Genomic DNA, 24,282 nt, shown 5'->3' on the forward strand with positions numbered 1-24,282 from the left:
TTCACAATAAAAATTATCTGATCAATTGTTTTAAGCATGCAAAATTGTGGAAATAGGACCTTTTATCTGATCTTGTAGTCGGGATCCCATAGTTGTTAAATCATATCAGTATCAGATAAAGTTTTTGCATGAGAAGACAATAGAAATTAATTCCGGTGCTCTGAAACTAATCATAACAATAAGATTTCCAATCATGTTGAGCTCACTTTTTAAGGGATGTACCAAATATGGGCCAGTGACATTTTTCCAATAGAAAGCGAAGTTGCAATAAAATGAATGCATATGAAATTGCATATATTTCAAAATTTGCAGAAAATGTTGTTTTAAGAATGCGTAGCGACGAAAATTTACGATTAGTGATTATGATAATAAATTAATGATTTGATTAATAACGAATGTAGCACTTTCGAATAGTTGAAAGAAAATTATAAAAAGATGTTTTATGTTTTCCTTTAGTAAGACAGAATTGATTTTATGAGCATTCGATTTTTGTTATATTATCAACGATAAGAATATTTAACCCATTCATGCTCATGTTGTTTGTGGACAACAACGTTTTTAAACAGCTATAACTTTTGATTGAGGCGAGATTTATCCACAAAAACAAGTAAAGTTCATTAATGTGATTATTGCCTTTAATTTGAGTATTAACAGTTACAAGCATCAGCTCTAGAACTGAAGTTATTGCAATTAGTCTGATTGGATTCCGATAGAGCAGTGCTGCCAGGGACAGTTTACGTTGACGACGGAAAATGATTTTATCATATATCTTCGTTATGGTGCAATATTATTGAAAACTGATAAAACTTATCAATTTAGACTGTCGTTGGCTACGTTTTCCACGTAATTGGACTATTGTAATTATTCTAGAAGAATTGTATTGAGCATTAGAAGGTAAAAATTGACCAGCTTCTAGCACTGCCATGGAAGCACCTATCTTTATGAAAATAGACTTTTCGTGTTTCTTGACCCCACCGTTTACAAAGAAAAATAGTTTTGAAACCCCACATGCACTAGAAAAAAGTTTGGCATGAAAGGGTTAAGGTCAAAATCACATCATTTTGAAACCGTCGACTTTGGAGATTTACTATTTAAAATTAAAAAAAAGGCCTCAGATCCTCTTAGAAGTAGTTAGAAGAAGTTATGGAGAATTTCCTTTTCAAACAAATTTAGTTCGAGACTTAATGTCTTCAGTAAAGTTTTCGATAGCGTTATTACGAATTTTTTTTGAAGACATGAATGCTCCATGTGTTTAGGGTACCGCAATATTTATGTAAGCAAGCCTTTAAAATAAGCTGATATTTCTGTATATCATAAATCTCTTCTGCCGTTCATAAACAATAAAGTTCACAATTTGTCCAAGACATGAGTTTCTGAATTTCGAAATAAAAAGTTCTTTTGAAGAAAAGTTGATTTGAGAAAATTTCGTCTATATAGTTCAATAGCTTGATATGCTACATACCTTCAACAAAGTTGCTTTAAATAACAATCTCAACAATTTTTCTGAGTACACGTTGTCTATTACTATTTTTTCATCCTAATGACATAAAACCGTTCTAGAGTTAAATAATGAAATCTGTCGGAATAGTGTTGCAATAGATAGGGAGTAATTCTATATATACAACTACGCGGCATCAAGTAGCTATAGCATGAACCCTTTCCGCCTACCCCATCATTTATCCTTCCTCGTGAAAGGCAGAGATGGGGGCAATCGGCATTGGTGACTGTCATTCAGTTGAGGTTTTAATATGGGTCAAAGCGTTCTTAACTCCTACTGACTATTTCCAAAGCAACTCTTATCAGATAATCAGCAGATAAACATTAAGAAGTCAGCGTGCAATTCACCAAAATCATCATCGGATTGCAACGCTAACGTATTGTAACTATACTATTTCGAACGAGGAAATCTCCAATCCACAAACTTAATATAAAGGAAAAAGTACAAATCTTCCTTAAGGCGATGAGACGGGTTTGTTTGAGGAAATTAATTTAACGTTCGTTTGTTTGCACACCAGCAAATTAATCAGGTGCGCAGTTGATAGCTCGGCAATAGGATTGATTGAATTCCTAATGCAAAGAAAAATCATAGCAATCCTATGGATTCCAAGCAATCAAGATCAAATATACCTTGTTCTTAGAATAAAGACTAATTGCATTTTAGTTTTTATCCGGTGCTACACCGATGTGCAATTCCAAATCTAAGACAATCTTAAAAACATGTTCTTTGCAACAAGAAATTACATCAGCGATTTATTGATGTTGAATTTGATTTTTATTATTTGTTTACAGTTACTATTTAATCTCGTTACAACAATGGATATTCTAGTGTTTATAGTAAGTTTTGACGGGCCGAAGCTGAAGACAATTCCGCGGATGTCTTTCTCAACAAAACAACCTTTTCCGTGCATCAGTTTTTGGTGTAATGCGCCGATGCTAAAGGGCGAACACGAAATTATTGCGACACATTCAACAGGGCATAGCTTTTTTGCCATTGGGTAAAAATCAACCAAATTTTGCACACTTTCTCATTGATGTGTCGTGTTTTTCGATTCAACGAAAATGGAGGTGAACCAACGCGAGTCGAGAGAACAAATTCTTTCCAAACACCTGGAATTTCATGACCTGTCGCACCGGTAGTTGGGAAAAATGTTGAACATGCACCATTCAACCGTCTCCAGAGTGTTAAAGCGGTTCCAGGAGCGGTTGACGTTGGACCACGGCAAAGGACCTGGAAGAAAACCGGGACCGGAGAACAAAAAGACGGAGGGAAAGGTGAAGCGGATGATTAAAGCAAATCCCAACGTCTCAAGCCGTGATTTGGCTAAAAAGATCGGCATGACGCAGAGCTTCATCCAGAATGCAAAGAAGAGAGCTGGACTACATACATACAAGGTACAGAACTTCCCAAACAGCGATGAGTGGCAACAATCGACGGCTAAAACTCCGGCACGGAAGCTCTACGAGAAAATGCTGACAAAATGTGGCTGCTGTGTGATGGACGACGAAACGTAAAAGCCGATTTTAAGCAAATTCCGGGGTTGGAGTTTTTCACCGGCAAGACCAAGTTCTATGTGGAAGACAAATTTAAGAAGAAGAAAATGTCGAAGTTCGCCTCCAAATATCTCATTTGGCAGGCCATCTGCTCTTGCGGACTGAGGAGTGAGCCTTTCGTGACAAAGGGCACAGTAAATGGCGAGACCTACAAAGATAGTCAAAGACGAGAAGAACATGTTAAGAAAATGGAAAAAAAACTGAGAAACTGGTACCGGATGACACTGTAAAGACTTTGATGGAGGGAATCAAGCGAAAATGCGTTCAATTTTACACTCAAGGCTAAACCGATCAACTTTTCTTTTGATTTTTAAAGTAAATATATGTATAAAACTACCCTAAAATTTTGGTTTGATTTTAAACATTATAAGAAAATTGGCATGACATTTTCGGTGTCGCAATAATTTCGTGTTCGCCCTTTAAATCCGTCCAAAACAGCGGAAGCGTATTATGCAGGCAGAACCTTTTGATTAATAGATTTCCAGATTTATAGCTCCGATAATGTGAAAAATTGTAGACAAACCCCAGACACAAATTTCTTGCCATACTAGCACTTTTTTATACCTAATTTTACCACTTGAATCGATTCGACCGTTGTACCGCTTACATCCTCCCCTTCGACGATATTCAAATGCATGCGTTCGTTCGCTGAAAAGCTCTCGAACCAATGTCCGAGCCTACGTTGCAGCATGTTACTTTTGTGCTGCACTTTTGGCGATGCTTTTCTTTTATAGGTCTTTATGTTGTTCCGTTTCTTAATACGTTGGATTAATCCGACGCTCGTTCCCGCTTTATTGACCAAATTACGTATCGACTTTGATTTATTCTTCTTAATTCTAGATATTACTTTCTGGTTCATTTTCATGTTGGAATATCCGGGGTTTCTGCCTCTTCTTAGCAGTTCCAAAAAATAATGGTTCCCAAAAGTATTTATTATAGATTTTACACTCGTGTGAACTCCAGAACACTTCATCAATGCTCCAGTGCCATACCTCGCTCTATTTGAGTGCATTGGCGCTACATTCAAGTGCCAATCATTCAAATCAGGGTAAAATAAAACTAAATGCTTCATTAAGCCAATTCCCCGACACTGACAGCACAGTTGTAGTGCCTAAAGATACTTTCTTATTTTATCCGTGACAATGGATACCATGTTGCGAGAACTATTTGAAATTTAATACTGATTCGCCATCAGCTACTCTGCACATGCATTTACATTGAAGAGGAACAACTATTACAGAATAAGTGTGCTACCAGTGAACAAAACTACGAACGGTAGGTATTATTTGGTTTCAGTTTACACGCCATTAGTTTCTATAAAACCAGCAGCGAAACATGTGAGCAATATTTTTTTAATCATCATTTCGAGCGAACGAAAACATGCAGTTCTATAGAACTTGTACACTCAGTCGAAAAAAAAGCAAATGTATTTTCAGAAAACTGTCCGCTTTCCATTTGAATAAATCATCTTTTCACGCGTATCATGTACCATTTATACAAATACAAAAGATAAAACCACGAACGCATACCTGCTGTAAGTGTTTAATATTTCCCGCCCACTATATTTTAGATTGTTATTAGGTTTTGTGATTTAAAAAAAAAATTGTGCATCGAAATTATTTGATTTTAAACAATAGATATTGTCAAGAGCGTACCTGAAATTAGACAACAATTGTTCCATTTGAACTGTTGAACAATCAATCAAACTAAAAATGGGGAAAGCTGTACCTGAAGTCTACATACATAAATGAATAGAATATGACCAAATAATTAATGAGTCTATGGATAAAAGCAGTGTATCTGGGGCATTCATTATAGCAAATCAGTGGGTTCTTAGTGTAAACGTGTATCGTGTTTTCCTTTTGAGAAAAATTCGTATGCCCTAAAAATGATCGTAATTACCGAACAAGATGCACGACTGCCTGATTCAGCATAAAAAAGTGTGTGGGCAGCTGCTTTCATCGATGAAAGCTATCCAATCATTTCGTTTTAGAAGCTGTTTGAGAGTAGAATAAAATGGTCAAATTGAATATGTAAAATTAATAAAGAAAAATATATGATGGGAGTAGCTTTATTTGATTACTTTTACCTATTTATATTATCAAAATCAGAATTTCTATTGAATCTTTTGCTTTCAAATCATTCTGAAGCTATTGTACCTACTTATTACAGCCAGTACATCACGACTTTCAATGTTGCTATTGCTACTATGATGCTCTAAGACCTTGTTATTCTCCAGTGAGCGGATCCAATACATATCCTTCGTCATCAATTCACATTCTGTTCCGCGTATCGGTGTCTTCTTTTCCTAATTACTCAAGCAAAGAACGCAGATGCAGAGCGCTCTTTTGAACAGAAAACAGGCATAAGGTCAGTATGCATGGAAATAAAAATCAATTTCAAGCGGTAGGGTAATGAACCTGTGATCACTATATTCATATTAGCATATTACACTACCCAATTGAAGTCGTTCAAGTGTCTGCCGTCCACGTATTGCAAACGGTTAAATAGAAAATCGGAAATTGGGCCACCCGATCGGAGTTTCATAGCATTCATTTTGCTATTATTTGTTAATATACTGGTTCTTGGGAACGAAGCAGAGATATTGATACTATCTTACTGGCATCCCATACATTGAAGAATGAATAATTAACGATGCGGATCCTTGTCCAATACCACAATAGTCTCATTACTCTAAATTATATAAGAAATGCATGGATTTTATTCAAACTTTCAAGACATTTTCCGAAGCCCGGAGAGTATAATCATATACACTCAGCACAACGAATTATGACAATATCTTTATGTGTTTAGTTTTAAATAGGTTCAAAAGGCTTCAGGAAACTGCCCCATAGTGCTCTTCTGCATGCCAACTACCCACATCACTGCATCGTATTATTGCTACGCCGAGAGACTATTTGTGCTTTCTCACACATCTTTCTTATGCACATGAACTTTCTGAAATTAACCCGGAGCCTCGCCTCTTGCATTAAATTGTTCGTCTTTTTAGCCTTAGGCTTTCCCTATTGTAATTCATCATTCAGGGCATACATTTTTTTTTCATAAAACGTTTATTTGACGCGGCATGTACAAAAGCTTTTTCCGCCGGGGTTTCTTTTAAACATAACATGTTACAAAAGTTCTTAAGACTGTCACGTTATAATAAAAATTCACTTTCTAATGCTAACACTGAGGATAAGCATAATTTTAGATATTTTTTTACTTTATATATTTTTTACTGATAGTTTTTCTGTAGTCTTTGTTTATTTTCTTTCCTTTATTAATATTGTTTGATCTAACTTAACTAACTGAGAAGAAATCCAAATTGTGTGTGGGTTGCAAGAGGAACAAACTAGGAACATAGTGGGGATAATTATACCTATTTGAATATTTATAGTTTTCAGGAAATGAACAATATGGTCCATGTCGTAAAGCGAGCATATCACGAACAGGAACACAGGGTGGTTTTCTACTGGCTCGTAACGAGTCTATTAATTGGGATCTGGCTTCACGATATTCAGTGCAAGACCAAACAACATGTTCAATGTCTTCGTAACCCTCTTCGCAAGCACATTGATTATCTTCTGCGATCCCAATACGACGGAGATGCGCATTCAACCTATAATGGTTGGACATAAGCCTAGACATCACACGAATTAAGTTTCGACTTACCTCTAACCCTTTGAACCATGCCTTCGTTGATATTTTATGGATAATATAGTGCAACCACCGTCCCAGATAAGGCAGAAATTTGGAGATCCTCTGCTTGGCCGTTTGGTTCATGTGCGCCATTTATAGAAATTTTATAAAAAGTACCAATATTTTTTGTGAGCATTACGATCGAGTTTTCTCAGCCTGAGTACAGCTTAAGGTGTTGTTTCACAGCGGTTGACTTCAACGCCTAAAAAATTCACACGTCCGTGCGAGTAGTGGCGGACTTTTTGACAGAGAAAATGCGTATTGACCATTGCTAAGATCAACTTATTTAGTTCCAACATGTACGGAATATGATTCTGGTACAATTCCAAAATCGACTCATATGCACTAAATGGTTTTATTTACAAGAATAATACGAAACACTTTATTGAACACGATAACGTCAAAGTTTCCCGTCTATATGATGGATTGTGCAATCGACATAATGCTTCGTGTCCCCGATACACCTGTTAGCGCCATCCAAAGATTTATGTGGTAACACGGTGAAGTGTAGTAATATGGGTCAAGTGGTCTCTATTACTCTTATTGGAATTTCTTCCTCGACATTCGCAGTATTGGTAATAATGCGTTTAATATAATGAATGTTTATCAGCTTTACATACAGGGTCGTCTTAAGACCGCTCAGGCTCCTGGGCACTATTGAATTATGGTGTCCCTATAGTTGAACAGACGTAAAAAGATTATGGATAGTATTGCCCATAAAAGCATAAGATTCCTATATTGAAAATTAGCAAGCCGAGAAAAACGCTGTTCAAGATTTACATTGTCATTGAGCTTTATGGATGGGACAACCATGTTTTAGTATTTTGAAGTAGAAGACTTCTAACGTTTCAATATGGAGGCCCGTTTCAAAATATCGGCTGTGGCAGTCGCGTCAGATTTTGAACGTTAATTACTTCCATCATACTTAATAGAATGATTTGAGGTTTAAGGCAATTTTATCGAAATTATGTTCCGCAATGTAGTATTAAAATTTGGAGTATGTATAACATGCATTAATACCGAAAATACTGTTTTAAAAAATCTTTCAAAAACTACCGAAAATGGTGAAAATTTTCAGTTCATCTCGGCCAGAGCCGTCAATATGGTGCACCAACCGAACAATTAAATGATGAAAAGTTTTAAATATAGGTCCGCTACAGACTTGTTTCTATCAATATTCGTATTTGGTTGCTTGGCGCGAACGGATGGCTGTACAATACCGAGAAATATTTGTGAACTGTACACGAATGGTGGATGAATCAGTTTTTGTTGAAACGTGCTACTAGCAGAAGCCATCATTTTTATTTCTAATGGATATAAGGTAGCATACACACACGTAAAAAAACCGATTTCAAATCATCTGACTGAAGCTCGTTCCTGATTAATTCCCGCTAATTTCATGAACCAAGTCGCAAATCTGGTCTGAAAGAATTGTCATTTCAGTCGGTTTCAGCAAGTCCACTTGTCAGATGTCAGCACCGGGAGAGAAGGTGGTTATTGGGATTCATCTCCGAGGATTAATTTGAGCAATTCCGTGTTAGAAAGCAGGAACAATTGGAACAAAAATCTCCTACCCGGAGAATATTTTCTTCGGCAAACAAATTAGCCCTTATCAGCGCTATCATTCCATTAGAAAGAATTAAATTTGAAAATCTTTTCTTTCGCCAACTATTAATGTGACTACAACTAACGTTTCAAAATAGAAGCCCCATTTCAAAATTTCGGAAAAAAACCGAAGATCGCGTTTTGAAAGTTTGTAACTTTCATGACATTACCCACCCAACTTTCATTGTACTTAACGAAAATACACAATGTTTAAACTAATCAGTCAGAAAAATAATCAGGAATCTTCTATAAGATTTGTACTTATGTATAACTTGCATGAATAAAGAAAAAAATAAAGTGTTGTGTACAAGAAAGGACCACGATGACATTAAAAATGCAACCATTTTTGTGAGCCAGCCATAATATTTGTGGATACATCCTGTAATACCATCGACTTATTTAGGACTACACACAAATGGTAACAAATCGTATCCTCTATGGAATCTACACAATTGTTTTGATTATTTCCCAACAATTCGCGCAAAAATCTGTTTGTTCTGTACAGCACCGCGTAAATAATTGACTTTGGAAAACAAATCGGCGACTTCAGTTGCCAAACGCTTAGAAACGATCGAAGCATTTTTCCGTCAATGTCACTTTTCTGATTCAATTTTTTGTAGGTATTTTCTTGCTTCCGTCCAATTGGTCAGTTTATTTGTTTTATCGCACATTTTTCGGATATTATTATAGAAAACAACTAACCCGATGAGAGGGAACTTATTTTCCAAAGCACGAAATGGAAATTTCATTTGTAATTTTTCTGAGAATGATTTTGTGGTCCTAATAAGGACCGTTTGTTGTGATTACATCGCCGATTCCTTGCAAAAACAATGCGACATCTGTACACGTCTAGTGATGGAGGCAATTTTCAGAGCGCCTTTGTTCGTTGCTGCTAACGGGTCGTATTCCTTCCAGGAACTAACGAAGCGGGTCGCCGACGACAAACGTACTGAAGAAATCATAAAAGGTTTATAACGTCATGTCATGTCAGTCATGTCGGTATCGCACCCATGGACAACAGTTCAATCCGGAAATAGAGAGCAGAAGTCAGCAGCATCCAAAGAGAATCGAATCCAGCCCATCATTTGCCAAAGCGAACATAAACGGTCCTTTTCAGGAACACCATTATTTTAATGAAGAATTAATTAGAAGTCTTTCCCTTTTCCGAAAAATCCCGTTGATAATCTACATATTTATATAAATAATCCCAAGCATATTCTACTTTACTCCGGTTATGTCTCTGACATTACCCACCCATCTTTTTTTTAAAGATTTTCTAAGCAAACCTGGTAATCTTAAGGTTGCACAGAGAATGCGCAAAATTCGCAAACGAAAAAAGCAGTTTTTTCCACACCGTATGTCAGATCTTCATAAAAATCAATCAGCGTGTGTAGAATGTTGTTACAGTACTGCTGATTGATTTTTATGAAGATCTGACATACGGTGTGGAAAAAAACTGCTTTTTTCGTTTGCGAATTTTGCGCATTCTCTGTGCAACCTTAATTGTGCATCGTGATTCAGTGGTGATACAGAATACAAACCAACAGATAACTCATTTTCGACAAAAATCTATATGGGACTCTCATGCTTTTATGGGCAGAGTAGAAGGTATCCGTTTTCTTTTCTTTTTGATATTTTGCCTATGATCTTTCTGGGAAGGTCCAGAAATGTAGAAAAATAAAATATTTCACCAGGAATTATCAGTCACCTTGAAAAAATATTAAGCCGTAAATCTGTTACAAATGAGTTTCGTACAATAAACTTTCGAAAAATATACGAATTGTTTGTGTTGGTGCCCTCTATGCGGCCTTAGGTGGAACAAAAATTTTCTAACCAAAATATAACTTGTGGTATGTACTACTATTCTCCTGAACATACTATTCATCTGAATCTAACCGTTATTTCACAAAAACAGGATAGTTCGTCGGAAACGAGTACTGATACAGAAACATGTACTGCTAGGCCCCATGCAAAACTAACTCAGACATCACTTCGCGAAAAGCTTAATAACTTCATTAAACAAAACCGATTTGACTAGCAGTCTTCGACAATGTTATGTACAATTAAATTAACTTTCGTATTTTTACTTACAGTGATAGTACGATGCATTCATTGCCTCCTGGTGGCGAAAATGCGAGCTAGTGGGTTTTCTGCATGTAAATTGTCTAAAAATCTCACACAAACTTCAAGCCCGTTTATCCGGTAGCTAGACTTGCCTGATTTGCTTCAAATTCGTAGCAAGTACTCCTGGTGGGACTGGACAGCGACTCGGGAGTAGTGGGCCGACTATGTTTTCAAAAATTCTTTTTTTTTTCTTTTTTTCAAAAATTCTTTTCTAAGAACAGATTCTAATGGACAAACACATAGATGTTATTAAAGCACACATTCTATGTACAATCGGACGCATTATCTCGTATAAATAACGTGCACAATCGCTTGTACAGTCGAGCTACATATGCAAACACTGCTAACATACCTTCGTGGAGCTAGTTGTCTCTTTCACTTCCCCCATCGTCACTAGCGTTGACTAATTTTGCTTGGTACATATCTTCCATTCGTGTAAGGACACGATGCACTCACACAGCTGTTTGCTTCAAGCATTGTACAACTGTACACCGTTCGCTCCGGCTCAATGCTTGAGGCAAATGTGTATACGCGGTTGCATGCGTCTATGATAACAATCTTTGCTTTCGTTGTGAACAGATGAATTATTTCTTAGCACTAAATTTATGCGAATCGATGGAAAGCGCAACGAAGGCTTATTATTTACGTTCATTGATTCCACGTCTATCTACTTTGATTCTACCAATACAATATTTTACGTGATTCGATATATGAATAAAACCACTGCATTCGCTACATTTAAATGTCTACTTTAGGAAAATTACAATAATGGCAAAATATAACTAGAAAGCCACACATGAAATTTGACTGCCTAAAATTTGAGTCTGGATTTTTTACTTCACACAATCCAAAAGCTTTCACAAATGTTCACAGTTGAGATTGTCCTATTAAGATTTAAAGCAGTTTCAGCTATTGGTTCGGTTTTCGGCCGCAGTTTTCTGTCTTTTTTCTTCATGTCTTCTCAAATAATTTTAAACGGATTCGATTGCCTACTACAAATAAAATGACCTGATAAGCAAGCAGGTTTGGTTAAATATGTAACGTTCGATGTTGATTGGTTATATTACGACTTATACTTGAATATACTTGATTTATTATTACTCCATATGCACTAAGAAATTAAATATTTCACGCTAAGTAATGTAGTCCTACGTCCACAGTTCGTGCAACCCCATAGGGCTGTGCCTTTTAGTTTTAAACATAATTATTAACGTTGGCAGAAACATGTCAAAGTATTGCAAGCTACTCCATTTGATGGTTTATACCGACACTTTGCATTGATATACTGCCGTTATACGTATAATTGTCTCATGTGTATAGGAATTCCCATATAACATAGACATCGACAAATATTTGTATAGCGGCAGCATACAAGTGTAATAATAAATTTCTAATCCAAAGCTTTCGTTTTCAATTGAGTACAGAAAAATACTATGATTTCAAATTTTATTACGTGTACAGTAGTTTTAATTATAGAAAACAGGAACGTATTTTGAGCGGAAAATATATATTTTTTAAATGAAGGAAAATTTCTTTCAAATGTCAAAATCGCATTTGTATCATTCCTCAGATTCCGAGACTTGATCTGAACTTGAATCAACAGCGTCTCCAACATTTTCGGATACAAGTCGCTCTATAGCAGTTGATGAAACCATCTGTCGATTTTTTTTAGATGCTGGACGTATGCTACTGAGGAATGGATAAATGGCCTATTAAGGACAAAAAAATAGCTTTCTCTGTAAGTCCTGAAATGCTTATTTCGTGCCCCTAAAGTCTCTTCAGAGAGCTGCCCTATTGGCAATAATGCGTGTTCAATTACAAGTTCTCCGTGTAATAAAATTTTATAAATTGTTGGTGCCATAGGATACGTGAAGTGTTGCCGTCATTTGTAGTACCTCCGCCTTGTTTTGGCATATCGACCAGTATGTTTAGTTCCAATTTTAAAGATCTTTGAAGCCTGAGTTTAGTATCCGAAACTGCTTGTTTTTTCATTTTCCGTTCTTGCTTGCAACTTCTGAATAGGGATTTTTTTTTTGCTAAGTTGAGTATAAATTCCATAAAACTTATTCTAGCATGTAGAGTAGATAATCCATATTTTAATGAGTCGGGATTCACTTCCTTAGGAGTTGATAGCTTATTGAAGTTACGTGATGTTTGCCCACATATATAGCATCGCATTGTCGAAGACGTTGCAGTTGCTGCATTGCAAACCTTGCCATCAACCATGGTAGGCATTAGCGTATGCTTAATTATGGCAGTAGTTCCATAGTCAAGTTTGGCTTTTGTTGGAGAAAGACCCTTAACTTGACGTTCGACGTAATCCAACTCTTTGACAGTTAACTGAGCATTTTCACGAACGAATAGAATTTTAATTGGCCTACAAAAACGCGTTGAAGGCGGAGTAAAATTCTGCCATAACTACTTTGGTATATATTGGCTTCTGTGTCTTCATTGTTCTCAAACTTCTGTTTATACTCTACTTGTTTGGAACCATCGCAAACCCACTTGCTTCATATTTTTTAATTCATTTAAGGATAGTCCAATTAAAACATCTCTTAGATACATACACAATCTAAATGTCGTGTGATCTAGTAATGCCTGAAGTTCGATTTTGGCGGAAGTTTCTGTGACGTGTATTGGGGACTCCGTTGGATAATCAGCAAGTTTGTCAAGTTTGCCTCAATAAATACGGAAAGAGCTTGTTCTGGAGAATGTTTATTTAACTTGTTGCTGGATTCAAATTTCAAGCTGTGATTGATTTCGATGGCTTTTTCTGGGCTTAATGTAATAACTTTCATAATCTTAGAAACAACTGGGTTACCTGCACTGCATTGACTCATCTGAGCTACATACGACAACTCATCAACAGGAATTGTTTCTGTAAGATTTTGTGTTTTTTTTTCTTTTGCTACATTCACTCCCTTCTCCAAAACATCTAGTTGGTCGCCCAATGTGCAATGGAACATTCCAGCTGGTGAATGAAATAGGTTTTTGGAGCCATTCTCTATTTGTGTTGAATCGTTTTCTAATGCGTGCAGAATTAACCCACTTTGGTACTGCCCGGTGGGCAATTCAATAAATCTATCATTTTGTTTTCCTGATAACTAAATCTATCTTGAAATGAATCTTGCTTTGACTTGACCATTACTTCCTTGTAAAAGTTTGAACTTCGCACGGATAATGAAGTAAAACGTGGAAAAAATGTGAAAAATACTTAATTATTTAGATGGCTCAATTTCAAAATAGAACAATCATGAGCAAGTTTTTTTCGCCGAGATAGTAGTATTTGGATTGAATTTAATTAAGATAAAAGAATTTTCACCTGGACAGATTGGGAACATGAACTTTTTCAATTTTGAAAACTGACAGAATTGCATTTTTTGTTCTCTCTTGTAGTCTTCTATTGAACTAGTATTTTGGGAAAACATACCTCCTATCTATCCCAAAATATGACTCTTATCTTGATTTGTTAAATCCATAGCAAATTTGAGTAGGAACGATTCGGATTACTAACGTTTGAATGATGTTGTTTCCACGCGCAGTGGTTAACGAGCTAAACAGCATTAGCAAACCTCTACTTTTGACAGCTAGCATTGTTGCCAATCTTTAGTAAATATATGCAACATTGTTGCCATCGAATGCAAAAATTATTCGAGAATATAAAGATAAAGTTTATTAGTCCTACAAACGATTTTTGAAATTTTCACTTTCGGCCAGCTTTTTCAGTCAAATACTCCTCTGTGCGACGTTCCGGTTCGGGATGTCTTAGCTAGCCACGATCTCCTCTATATTACCCTCATCTAGCTACTTTAAGAAACGATAAATACCCAATTTAGTTATCTACCCACCTTTTTCATTTGGTTTTTTACTAATATTCTAAAAGCTCTACTATGAGATTGTCTGAATATTTAATGCTGCAAAACTAGTAGTCTAATACTAATATCCCTGTAGACGGTTTGGCATAAAGCAACAAGTAGTGTTCTGTTTTTTCTCTGTCTGTTGAAATATTGCGCGATTGCTTCACCAAAACCATTCTTTTGCACCCCCACAAATGCACAAATAATATATTAATTATACTAGGACTATTGTTCGAACAGTATGACCGTGAATATAACCATGTATTACTTTAAATTGGCCTGGAAGGTGAACAGGCAAAATCGGGCGGCCGAGCTATTTTTTTTATTAATTTCCTCAAGAGTAGTGTAACAAAATGAAGTGTGGCTCATTGATGGAATAAAATTATTTTTCAAATTTAGCTCGCCCACATAAAAAGTTCTATTGAAAAGAACATAGATTCAAACAACTGCCATGTCCAGAGAAATGCGCATTATGTACCTCAAACCAATAGAACATCGGTAACTTAGCTTATTCTTCTAAAAGGCTAAATCGAAAATGATGCTCAAGCAACCTTTTCACGAAGGTACATCCAAAAAATATTTTGCAATCAAGACTACTTTCATTAGCTGATATGATCTTGATACTCGAATCAATCGGTCAATCGAACAAGTCATTACGTAGCAAATATACACTTCAATGACGATATGAAATCAATTTGGCTTGAAAAAAGTAAATGATATTGTGATTTATGTTTCCTAGGTAAGGCTTAAGGGGAGCGTCTGGTGTAAAGTGCTCAAAACGAAAGTTATTTTCTTTTACGATTTTGAAGGCAAAGCAACAATAGATCTTTTAGGTAATGTTAGAATTGCTTTATATATTCATAGCGCACGAAAAAAAAATTCTGTCACACAGAGCCACACATACGAGCGTTCTAAAAGTAGACGTCCAACCATTTCCAAGTCGAGGAGTGCCGCGGCGAACACGATTATTCTCGATAAAATTGTCTGATATGGGAAATTAACAAGTTTTGTGAAGCTTAGACTTGTAGTTAGTCGATGAACCACAAAAAATAGAAAAAAGTTCGAGTTTCGGAAAATGGCTTCACGAAAACCGAAAAATCTCATATTTTACTGTAAAATTCGCTTATTGTTATTCAAAATCATAGGAAGAAATTTATTTTTCAGTTCATCGACAGGTTACACATATTGGGCATCTTCATAAAAAAATCAAGTCAATTCGTTGATTAGTTTTTGAGTTATCGTGTTCGCCAATTTGTAAAAATTTGAAAACGCTGTTTCGAGAAAAAAAAACGCTTTTAAAGGGTGTCCCACATCAAATTGTATCACGGAAAAAACGCTGAAGAAACTGACCCGTTGGGTATTTTCTTTTGAAAATTTGGGTAGAAGTAGTTAAGAGTGTATTGTTTAGACTGTATTTTTATTGCTGTCAGCTTTTCGAAAATTGTTTCCGATAGATTGAAATCTGCGTGTGTTATAACAAATACGCGCGTGGAATGCATGGCTATTTAAAACAAAAGAAGTTCAGCGTGGCCACCGAGATTTCAGGAGATCTTTCTAGAGCTTCAATACTAACAATTAGGCGAATGAAAAAAAGTCGATTATTATTTCTCTCTACACCAGACGCCCCCCTTAATCAGTTATTCTCATCCAAAACTAGACATTCTAAACACAAATATCAAAAATGCCTTTTATTAAAATGATTGCTACGGTAATAATTACATTTCTATTTCGAACCATTTTCTGTTCAAATGTTGTGTACAATTTGATTCCACATATAATAGATAACCGTGTCATGTAGGTATAGCATTCGTGTACCTGAAAGTCATCGCTTAAAACTAATATTCCGAACAATCTATTTGACCTTACACCAACAAACGGAGCATGCGGCGACAGTGACTTGGTGCCCTTCATCGATGTTACACTACATAAAACATCACAGCAGCACCCTCCCCAAGGTCAATCGTCAATCCGCCAAGAAATCGAGCACGGATCAACGCTCATCGGGCACATAACACGGGCAACGGTTCGACAATTAAAGGAGTGCGTACATACATATAACTCTCTGGCACCCCGCAACCAGTCATTTTCACGCGACTCAAATCAATTTGGAATCTCCCCAGTGGCCCCAACCTAATGGCAATACTATCTTGCTATATCAGCATCAACGTATCAATTGGGTAAAGAAGCGCAACGAACCGAAGGCTTAAATGCTTCGAGAGGTGTGGCGCATATCAACAGGTGGTCTGCGAAAAAAAAGGAAAACCCCGATGCGCTATGAAGTAAGCCCGAGTTGTGTAATGTTGGCGAGAAAAGTGGGCCAATGGAAAATGAGATCGTACACATTTTATTATAATCAATTTTTATTTTATATCTAAGATTACGCTGATTTGTATGTGTGAGATTGGCAATCGAATTGAGATTGCACTGTTGCAACAGATAGACTAGAGAATATTTTAAGGTTCGTGTCTTGTTGTGCGAGTCACTGATTATGACTAAAGCTACTGGTCGTTATTACTACGTTGATTGTTGCTGCTTTTGGTGGCCTTCGCATCACTTGATTTAGGGGCAGGCTCTGCACTTTTCACTCCTTGCGGAGAAGATTCTGCATATTCTTGCTGTTCTTGGTTATGCTCTTGTTGCTGTATGTGTTGTTGATGTTGTTCATATTGTTGATGTTGTTCGTATTGTTGTAATTGTTGTTGTTCGTGTTGTTGTTGTTGCTGCTGTTCTTGTTGTTCATGCTCTTCTTGTTGTTCTTGTGCCCCTTCGTAGTGTTGCCTATCTTCCGCGACGTGAACGGGCTCATGTTCGTAGCTAGTTTCCGACTGACCTGTATAGTGATCCTCGTAATTGGGATGGCTATCTTGTTTCTTTATATACACTGGCTTATCTATGAACACAGGGTATGGTTTTGGGACTTCCACTTTATGCACAACTGGGACAGGCACCTTTTTTTCTACTTCTACTGGAACAGGTCGATCAACATGTTTAATAACTTCTTTCTCGATGTACACCGGATATGGCTTCGGGACATGGACTGGGTAGGGTTTAGGCACAGGAACTTCGACTCTGTGAACTACCGGCACTTTAACTTCAACGTGAACCGGAACTTTCTTCTCGATATACACTGGCACCTTCTTTTCGATGTAAACTGGAACCTTCTTTTCCACATGGACCGGGTATGGAACAGGACGATCTACATGAACCTTCTTCTCCACGAAAACTGGAACCTTTTTCTCGACTGTCACTGGATAAGGAACTTCGACCGGGTATGGAACAGGGCGGTCAATGTGCACAGGCACTTTCTTTTCGACGAAAAATGGAACCTTCTTCTCTACCGCGACTGGGTACGGTACGGGACGGTCAATATGAACTGGGACTTTCTTCTCGTGAATCACATGTTTTTCTACTGGATATGGGACTGGCACCGTTTTAATCACCGTATGCTGCACTTCATCCTTATCGAAAACGTTGAAAAAACGATCAGCTGCACCATCACCAGTCGAATCGTATCCAAATGAGGGCTTGAACCCTCCCTCCAAGGAGGGCTCTGCTCCAAATCCAAATTGCTCGAGACCACGTTTTTCTTGCACTTTAGTACTCTCTGAGGTTTTTGTATCCTGTTCCACCTTCGCTTCCTTGGTGGGGTTCTCGACGGCCGCTCCAAAAGCTATGGCCAGTGTCATCGATAATACTAAGAACAACTAAGAGAAATGAAAACAAGCATTAGTCACTGTACACTTCAAAATTGGAAAATTGGCTTGGTCCTTGAGACATCTCACTGTTTCACACACCTTCATGGCTGTATTCCACCTTTTAATTCGACCACGGCACAAAAGCCAAAACCCGATGAACGATCGCAAGCAAATGCAGTCCTCTGAAGATCTATACAATCCATTTATAAGGCTGCCAATTTCGTTCACCAATTTTTACACCGCGGGCGGTAGGGGCATCGTCAAAAGCGATTGAGTGATCGTGTGCGAGAAGAATCGATAACATGCGTACAATTATACCGTAGCAACAAAACCAATGCCCGAATTCGCAGTTGCATCGCAACGTTTATAGGGTGGAAAATTTTCGATTGTTTATGAACTTTGAGTTGCAAATTTGATGCTAAAATGCCTAAGCGTCTTCTGAGCGAATTGGACCGATTAATCGATTACTTTCTATATGGGTATTCTGACAAAAAACTACCATTATATGACGATGATAGTGACTACACATTTTCAACAAACACAATGTAAACGCTTCGTATCACAATTCAGATGAAGGGTGAGTCGATAATTGTTGCAACACTTTAGATTGACTGGCAAATCAACCGTAGTTATCGAAATTCAAGTAGTACTGAATATAAATTTAAGCGCACACACATCGGTAAAATTTTAAGATTAGTTTGAATAAAATGCGTGACATTAGCAATTGACACACTCCATCAGAGTCTGTCGTTTTCGATGAGTTTTCTCATTTTCCCCCTTCATCGTCATTTCCTTTTCGTCAATTACTTCTCCTGTGATCTTCGGATGATCGCGCTGTATCATGGCCCAATATGTTTCGAGGATAGTTTGGTGGCTTCGTGTTATTCGGAACAAAATTCGCTGAATTAGCTACACACCACTCCTACGCGGTTTTAGAGTAGTGGCATGATGCCCAATCGGGTCAAAACAACAATTTTTAATTATTTAAAAAAAACGCAAAAGCCGTTTTTGGAAGCAACAGCTTTGTATTTTTTTATTTCGATTGTAGTTATTTTAACCTTATGGTCATTTGCCTCTTTTCGGGGTAGAAAAATCTCTTTGGAAAAATTTCTAAACCAATGTGCGAGGCTGGGAATCGAACCTAGGTAAGCTGCGTACAAGGCAATCGATTTACCATCTACGTTATGCCCGCCCCCGAAACAGATTTGTAAATCTCAACGTTTATGGTGCCTATGGTCTCGAACAAGTGCGTGTATGGCTTGCAACCGGGGAGGGGGCTAACAGCTTAAATACTAGCAGTTATGTCAAGTCTTCTTTAACAGAAAGATTTTTGATCAAGGGCTTGATAGTAAAACAGTAACATTATTTAATTTTTGAAACTTACGTTGTTTAACTTATTTCCTAAATCCAGAAACTTGTTTCTCTAAATAAAACAGCCAAAGTATTCCCGCATTTCTTTTTGCCTTTCTCAATAGAAAGGTATTGCAATTGCTCTGAAAACCGACTTTTTAACGGAGGCCAGGAGGGCCGAGTGACATATACCATTCGATTCAGTTCGTCGAGTTCGGTAAATGTCTGTGTGTGTATGTATGTGTGTATGTATGTATGTGTGTGTGTATGTGTGTGTGTATGTGACCAAAAATGTCACTCATTTTTCTCAGAGATGGCTGAACCGATTTTGACAAACTTAGTCTCAAATGAAAGGTGCAACATTCCCATAGGCTGCTGTTGAATTTCTAATGGATCCGACTTCCGGTTCCGGAATTACAGGGTGATAAGTACGAACACGCAGAAAATGTCGATTTTAATAAATTCTGCAATGAATGTATAAAGGTGAAAAATTTTCCAAAATATGACCACAACTGCTTCGATTTGTAGTATTAGGTCACTAACATCCTTTCAAAGTCTATTTGGCCACATTGGCCACCATCCTCGGTTCCGGAAGCCCCGGCGGAAGTATCTAAATTCAGAATAACAGTCACATCGGTTTCTCGGAGATGGCTAGACCGATTCGACTAAACTTGGCCTCAAATGAAAGGTATTGCGTCCCCGTAAATGGCTATTTAATTTCATCCCGATCCGACTTCCGGTTCCGGAGTTACAGGTTGTGGCGTGCGATCACATAGCAAATTGTGATTCAAACCGATACTCCAATGAAAGCAAAAAAGGTAAAAATTTCGCTAAAATGTCTCTCAAACAACTTAAATTTGCTGTTCTAGGTCACCGACGGCCAACTAAACTTTCGTTGACTACATTGACCACCATAGACGGTTCCGGAAGTGCCCGGGAAAAGCGGCCATCTTTCAAAATTTACGAACTCACATCAGTTTCCCTGAAATGGTTGGGCCGATTTTCACAAACTTAGTTCCAAATGATAGCTATAATATCCCCACAGATGTCTATAAAATTTCGTACGGATCGCTTATATGGGTCCGGAAATATAGACTAAATCGTCCGGTCACATATGAAATTCCCATATAAGCCAGAACTCAATTTTTTTCCAAAGGGGGACCCCATGAAATTTCAGAAATCGAATTCGTATTTTTGATGCCAAACATCTTTAAAATGCCTGAAACGTCGAGATTTTATGTTATCTCGAAAAAAAATTTTTTTGTAAAAATCGACTTTTTGGGACTTTGCCGATTTCGCACCTTTTTGCCTTTCTCAATAGAAAGGTATTGCAATTGCTCTGAAAACCGACTTTTTAACGGAGGCCCGGATGGCCGAGTGACATATACCATTCGATTCAGTTCGTCGAGTTCGGCAAATGTCTGTGTGTGTGTATGTATGTGTGTATGTATGTATGTGTGTGTGTATGTGTGTGTGTATGTGACCAAAAATGTCACTCATTTTTCTCAGAGATGGCTGAACCGATTTTGACAAACTTAGTCTCAAATGAAAGATGCAACGTTCCCATAGGCTGCTATTGAATTTCTAATGGATCCGACTTCCGGTTCCGGAATTACAGGGTGATAAGTACGAACACGCAGAAAATGTCGATTTTAATAAATTCTGCAATGAATGTATAAAGGTGAAAAATTTTCCAAAATATGTCCACTACTGCTTCGATTTGTAGTATTAGGTCACTAACATCCATTCAAAGTCTATTTGGCCACATTGGCCACCATCCTCGGTTCCGGAAGCCCAGGCGGAAGTATCTAAATTCAGAATAACAGTCACATCGGTTTCTCGGAGATGGCTAGACCGATTCGACTAAACTTGGCTTCAAATGAAAGGTATTGCGTCCCCGTAAATGGCTATTTAATTTCATCCCGATCCGACTTCCGGTTCCGGAGTTACAGGTTGTGGCGTGCGATCACATAGCAAATTGTGATTCAAACCGATACTCCGATGAAAGCAAAAAAGGTAAAAATTTCGCTAAAATGTCTCTCAAACAACTTAAATTTGCTGTTCTAGGTCACCGACGGCCAACCAAACTTTCGTTGACTACATTAACCACCATAGACGGTTCCGGAAGTGCCCGGGAAAAGCGGCCATCTTTCAAAATTTACGAACTCACATCAGTTTTCCGGAAATGGCTGGGCCAATTTTCACAAACTTAGTCCCAAATGATAGCTATAATATCCCCATAGATATCTATAAAATTTCGTATGGATCGCTTATATGGTTCCGGAAATATAGACTAAACCGTCCGGTCACATATGAAATTCCCATATAAGCCGGAACTCAATTTTTTTTTTTCAAAGGGGGGACCCCATGAAATTTCAGAAATCGAATTCGTATTTTTGATGCCAAACATCTTTAAAATGCATGAAACGTCGAGATTTTATGTTATCTCGAAAAATTTTTTTTTATAAAAATCGACTTTTTGGGACTTTGCCGATTTTGCACCTTTTTGCCTTTCTCAATAGAAAGGTATTGCAATTGCTCTGAAAACCGACTTTTTAACGGAGGCCCGGAGGGCCGAGTGACATATACCATTCGATTCAGTTCGTCGAGTTCGGCAAATGTCTGTGTGTGTGTATGTATGTGTGTATGTATGTATGTGTGTGTATGTGTGTGTGTATGTGACCAAAAATGTCACTCATTTTTCTCAGAGGTGGCTGAACCGATTTTGACAAACTTAGTCTCAAATGAAAGGTGCAACGTTCCCATAGGCTGCTTTTGAATTTCTAATGGATCCGACTTCCGGTTCCGGAATTACAGGGTGATAAGTACGAACACGCAGAAAATGTCGATTTTAATAAATTCTGCAATGAATGTATAAAGGTGAAAAATTTTCCAAAATATGTCCACTACTGCTTCGATTTGTAGTATTAGGTCACTAACATCCATTCAAAGTCTATTTGGCCACATTGGCCACCATCCTCGGTTCCGGAAGCCCAGGCGGAAGTATCTAAATTCAGAATAACAGTCACATCGGTTTCTCGGAGATGGCTAGACCGATTCGACTAAACTTGGCCTCAAATGAAAGGTATTGCGTCCCCGTAAATGGCTATTTAATTTCATCCCGATCCGACTTCCGGTTCCGGAGTTACAGGTTGTGGCGTGCGATCACATAGCAAATTGTGATTCAAACCGATACTCCGATGAAAGCAAAAAAGGTAAAAATTTCGCTAAAATGTCTCTCAAACAACTTAAATTTGCTGTTCTAGGTCACCGACGGCCAACCAAACTTTCGTTGACTACATTAACCACCATAGACGGTTCCGGAAGTGCCCGGGAAAAGCGGCCATCTTTCAAAATTTACGAACTCACATCAGTTTTCCGGAAATGGCTGGGCCAATTTTCACAAACTTAGTCCCAAATGATAGCTATAATATCCCCATAGATATCTATAAAATTTCGTACGGATCGCTTATATGGTTCCGAAAATATAGACTAAACCGTCCGGTCACATATGAAATTCCCATATAAGCCGGAACTCAATTTTTTTTTCAAAGGGGAGACCCCATGAAATTTCAGAAATCGAATTCGTATTTTTGATGCCAAACATCTTTAAAATGCATGAAACGTCGAGATTTTATGTTATCTCGAAAAATTTTTTTTTATAAAAATCGACTTCTTGGGACTTTGCCGATTTTGCACCTTTTTGCCTTTCTCAATAGAAAGGTATTGCAATTGCTCTGAAAACCGACTTTTTAACGGAGGCCCGGATGGCCGAGTGACATATACCATTCGATTCAGTTCGTCGAGTTCGGCAAATGTCTGTGTGTGTGTATGTATGTGTGTATTTTTTTTTTTTTTTTTTTTTTTTTTTTTACAATGGAGAAGACCTTTATGTCCTAGCCCAGTACACGTGCTAACGGTAGGGTCCAATCTACCACACGGGGTGCACTGGGGGCGTGTCGGACTCGAATGGTGACCAGCCATTAATACCGACTAAACTCCATTGGGCTCCGCCATCATTCCTCCCAGGAACTACCTCTCGGTATTACTTCTGGGGGGATGGCTGTACTCAATGTACTCATTCACTCTCACTCGCGCGATCATACATCCTGTATGAGGCTTACTTGGGTGCTCTCTCAATCACACTTTGATTCACTCTCAAACACTCCCACATGAGGCTGACTTTTGTGCTCACCTTTTACGTTCCATGCGAGGCTGACTTGTGTGCTCACCTTACTCATTCCTTGCTAGGCTTACTTTTGTGCTCGCCCTACCCATACATGTGAGGCTGACTTGGGTGCTCACCCTATCACCTGATTCACTCTCAATCGTGCCACTCTATTGTACCTTTGTCACTCCCTCTGGCATCCCATGTGGGACATTTTTCTTAGGCCCCACTTCTGACATACCATGCGAGGCTGACTTTTGTGCTCACCTTTTTCATTCCTTGCTTGCTACCAACCTGTGAGGCTGACTTTTATGCTCACCCTTAACATGCAGTGTGAGACTGACTTGGATGCTCACCCTTTCACTCCTCTGCCACGCCATGAGGCATCGATAGCTTAGTTCCAACATACTACGCTACGACCCTCCCGTCTTGGCATGAGGCAGTCCACTTATACGCCTATACACTCACTCTTCTGTCTTGCTTCGGGGTGGCTGGGTTTACCCCTTACGCGGTTGCCATTCGCTGCGCCAACCTACCTCGGCATGAACAGACCATTCACTCTCTTATTTTGCGCTTGGCCTTTTTCGCTCCAACTAACCAATCACTAGTTAGCCGTGCCCGCCGTCTGTTGCTCGGTTCGCCAGATTACCTGTAGCCTACTGGCAATCTGGATGGTAGCAGCCGAGACTGCGTTCCACTTCTCCACCGTTTGACACATCCGCTGGATAAGGGT

General features: G+C 38.1%; 1 protein-coding gene across 1 annotated transcript in view; it reads right to left on the minus strand.

Moving 5' to 3' along the window:
- Positions 1–16,756: 16,756 nt before the first annotated feature.
- Positions 16,757–24,282, minus strand: part of LOC131679878 (titin-like) — a 37,680-nt gene continuing 30,154 nt past the window's right edge. Inside the window, exon 3 of the mRNA XM_058960629.1 lies at positions 16,757–18,040. Coding sequence (XP_058816612.1) covers positions 16,835–18,040 — 1,206 coding nt within the window. The 3' untranslated portion in view covers positions 16,757–16,834. The remainder of the gene's footprint in view (positions 18,041–24,282) is intronic.

Source organism: Topomyia yanbarensis, chromosome 2 (assembly GCF_030247195.1).
Source record: "Topomyia yanbarensis strain Yona2022 chromosome 2, ASM3024719v1, whole genome shotgun sequence".
NCBI lineage: Eukaryota > Metazoa > Arthropoda > Insecta > Diptera > Culicidae > Topomyia > Topomyia yanbarensis.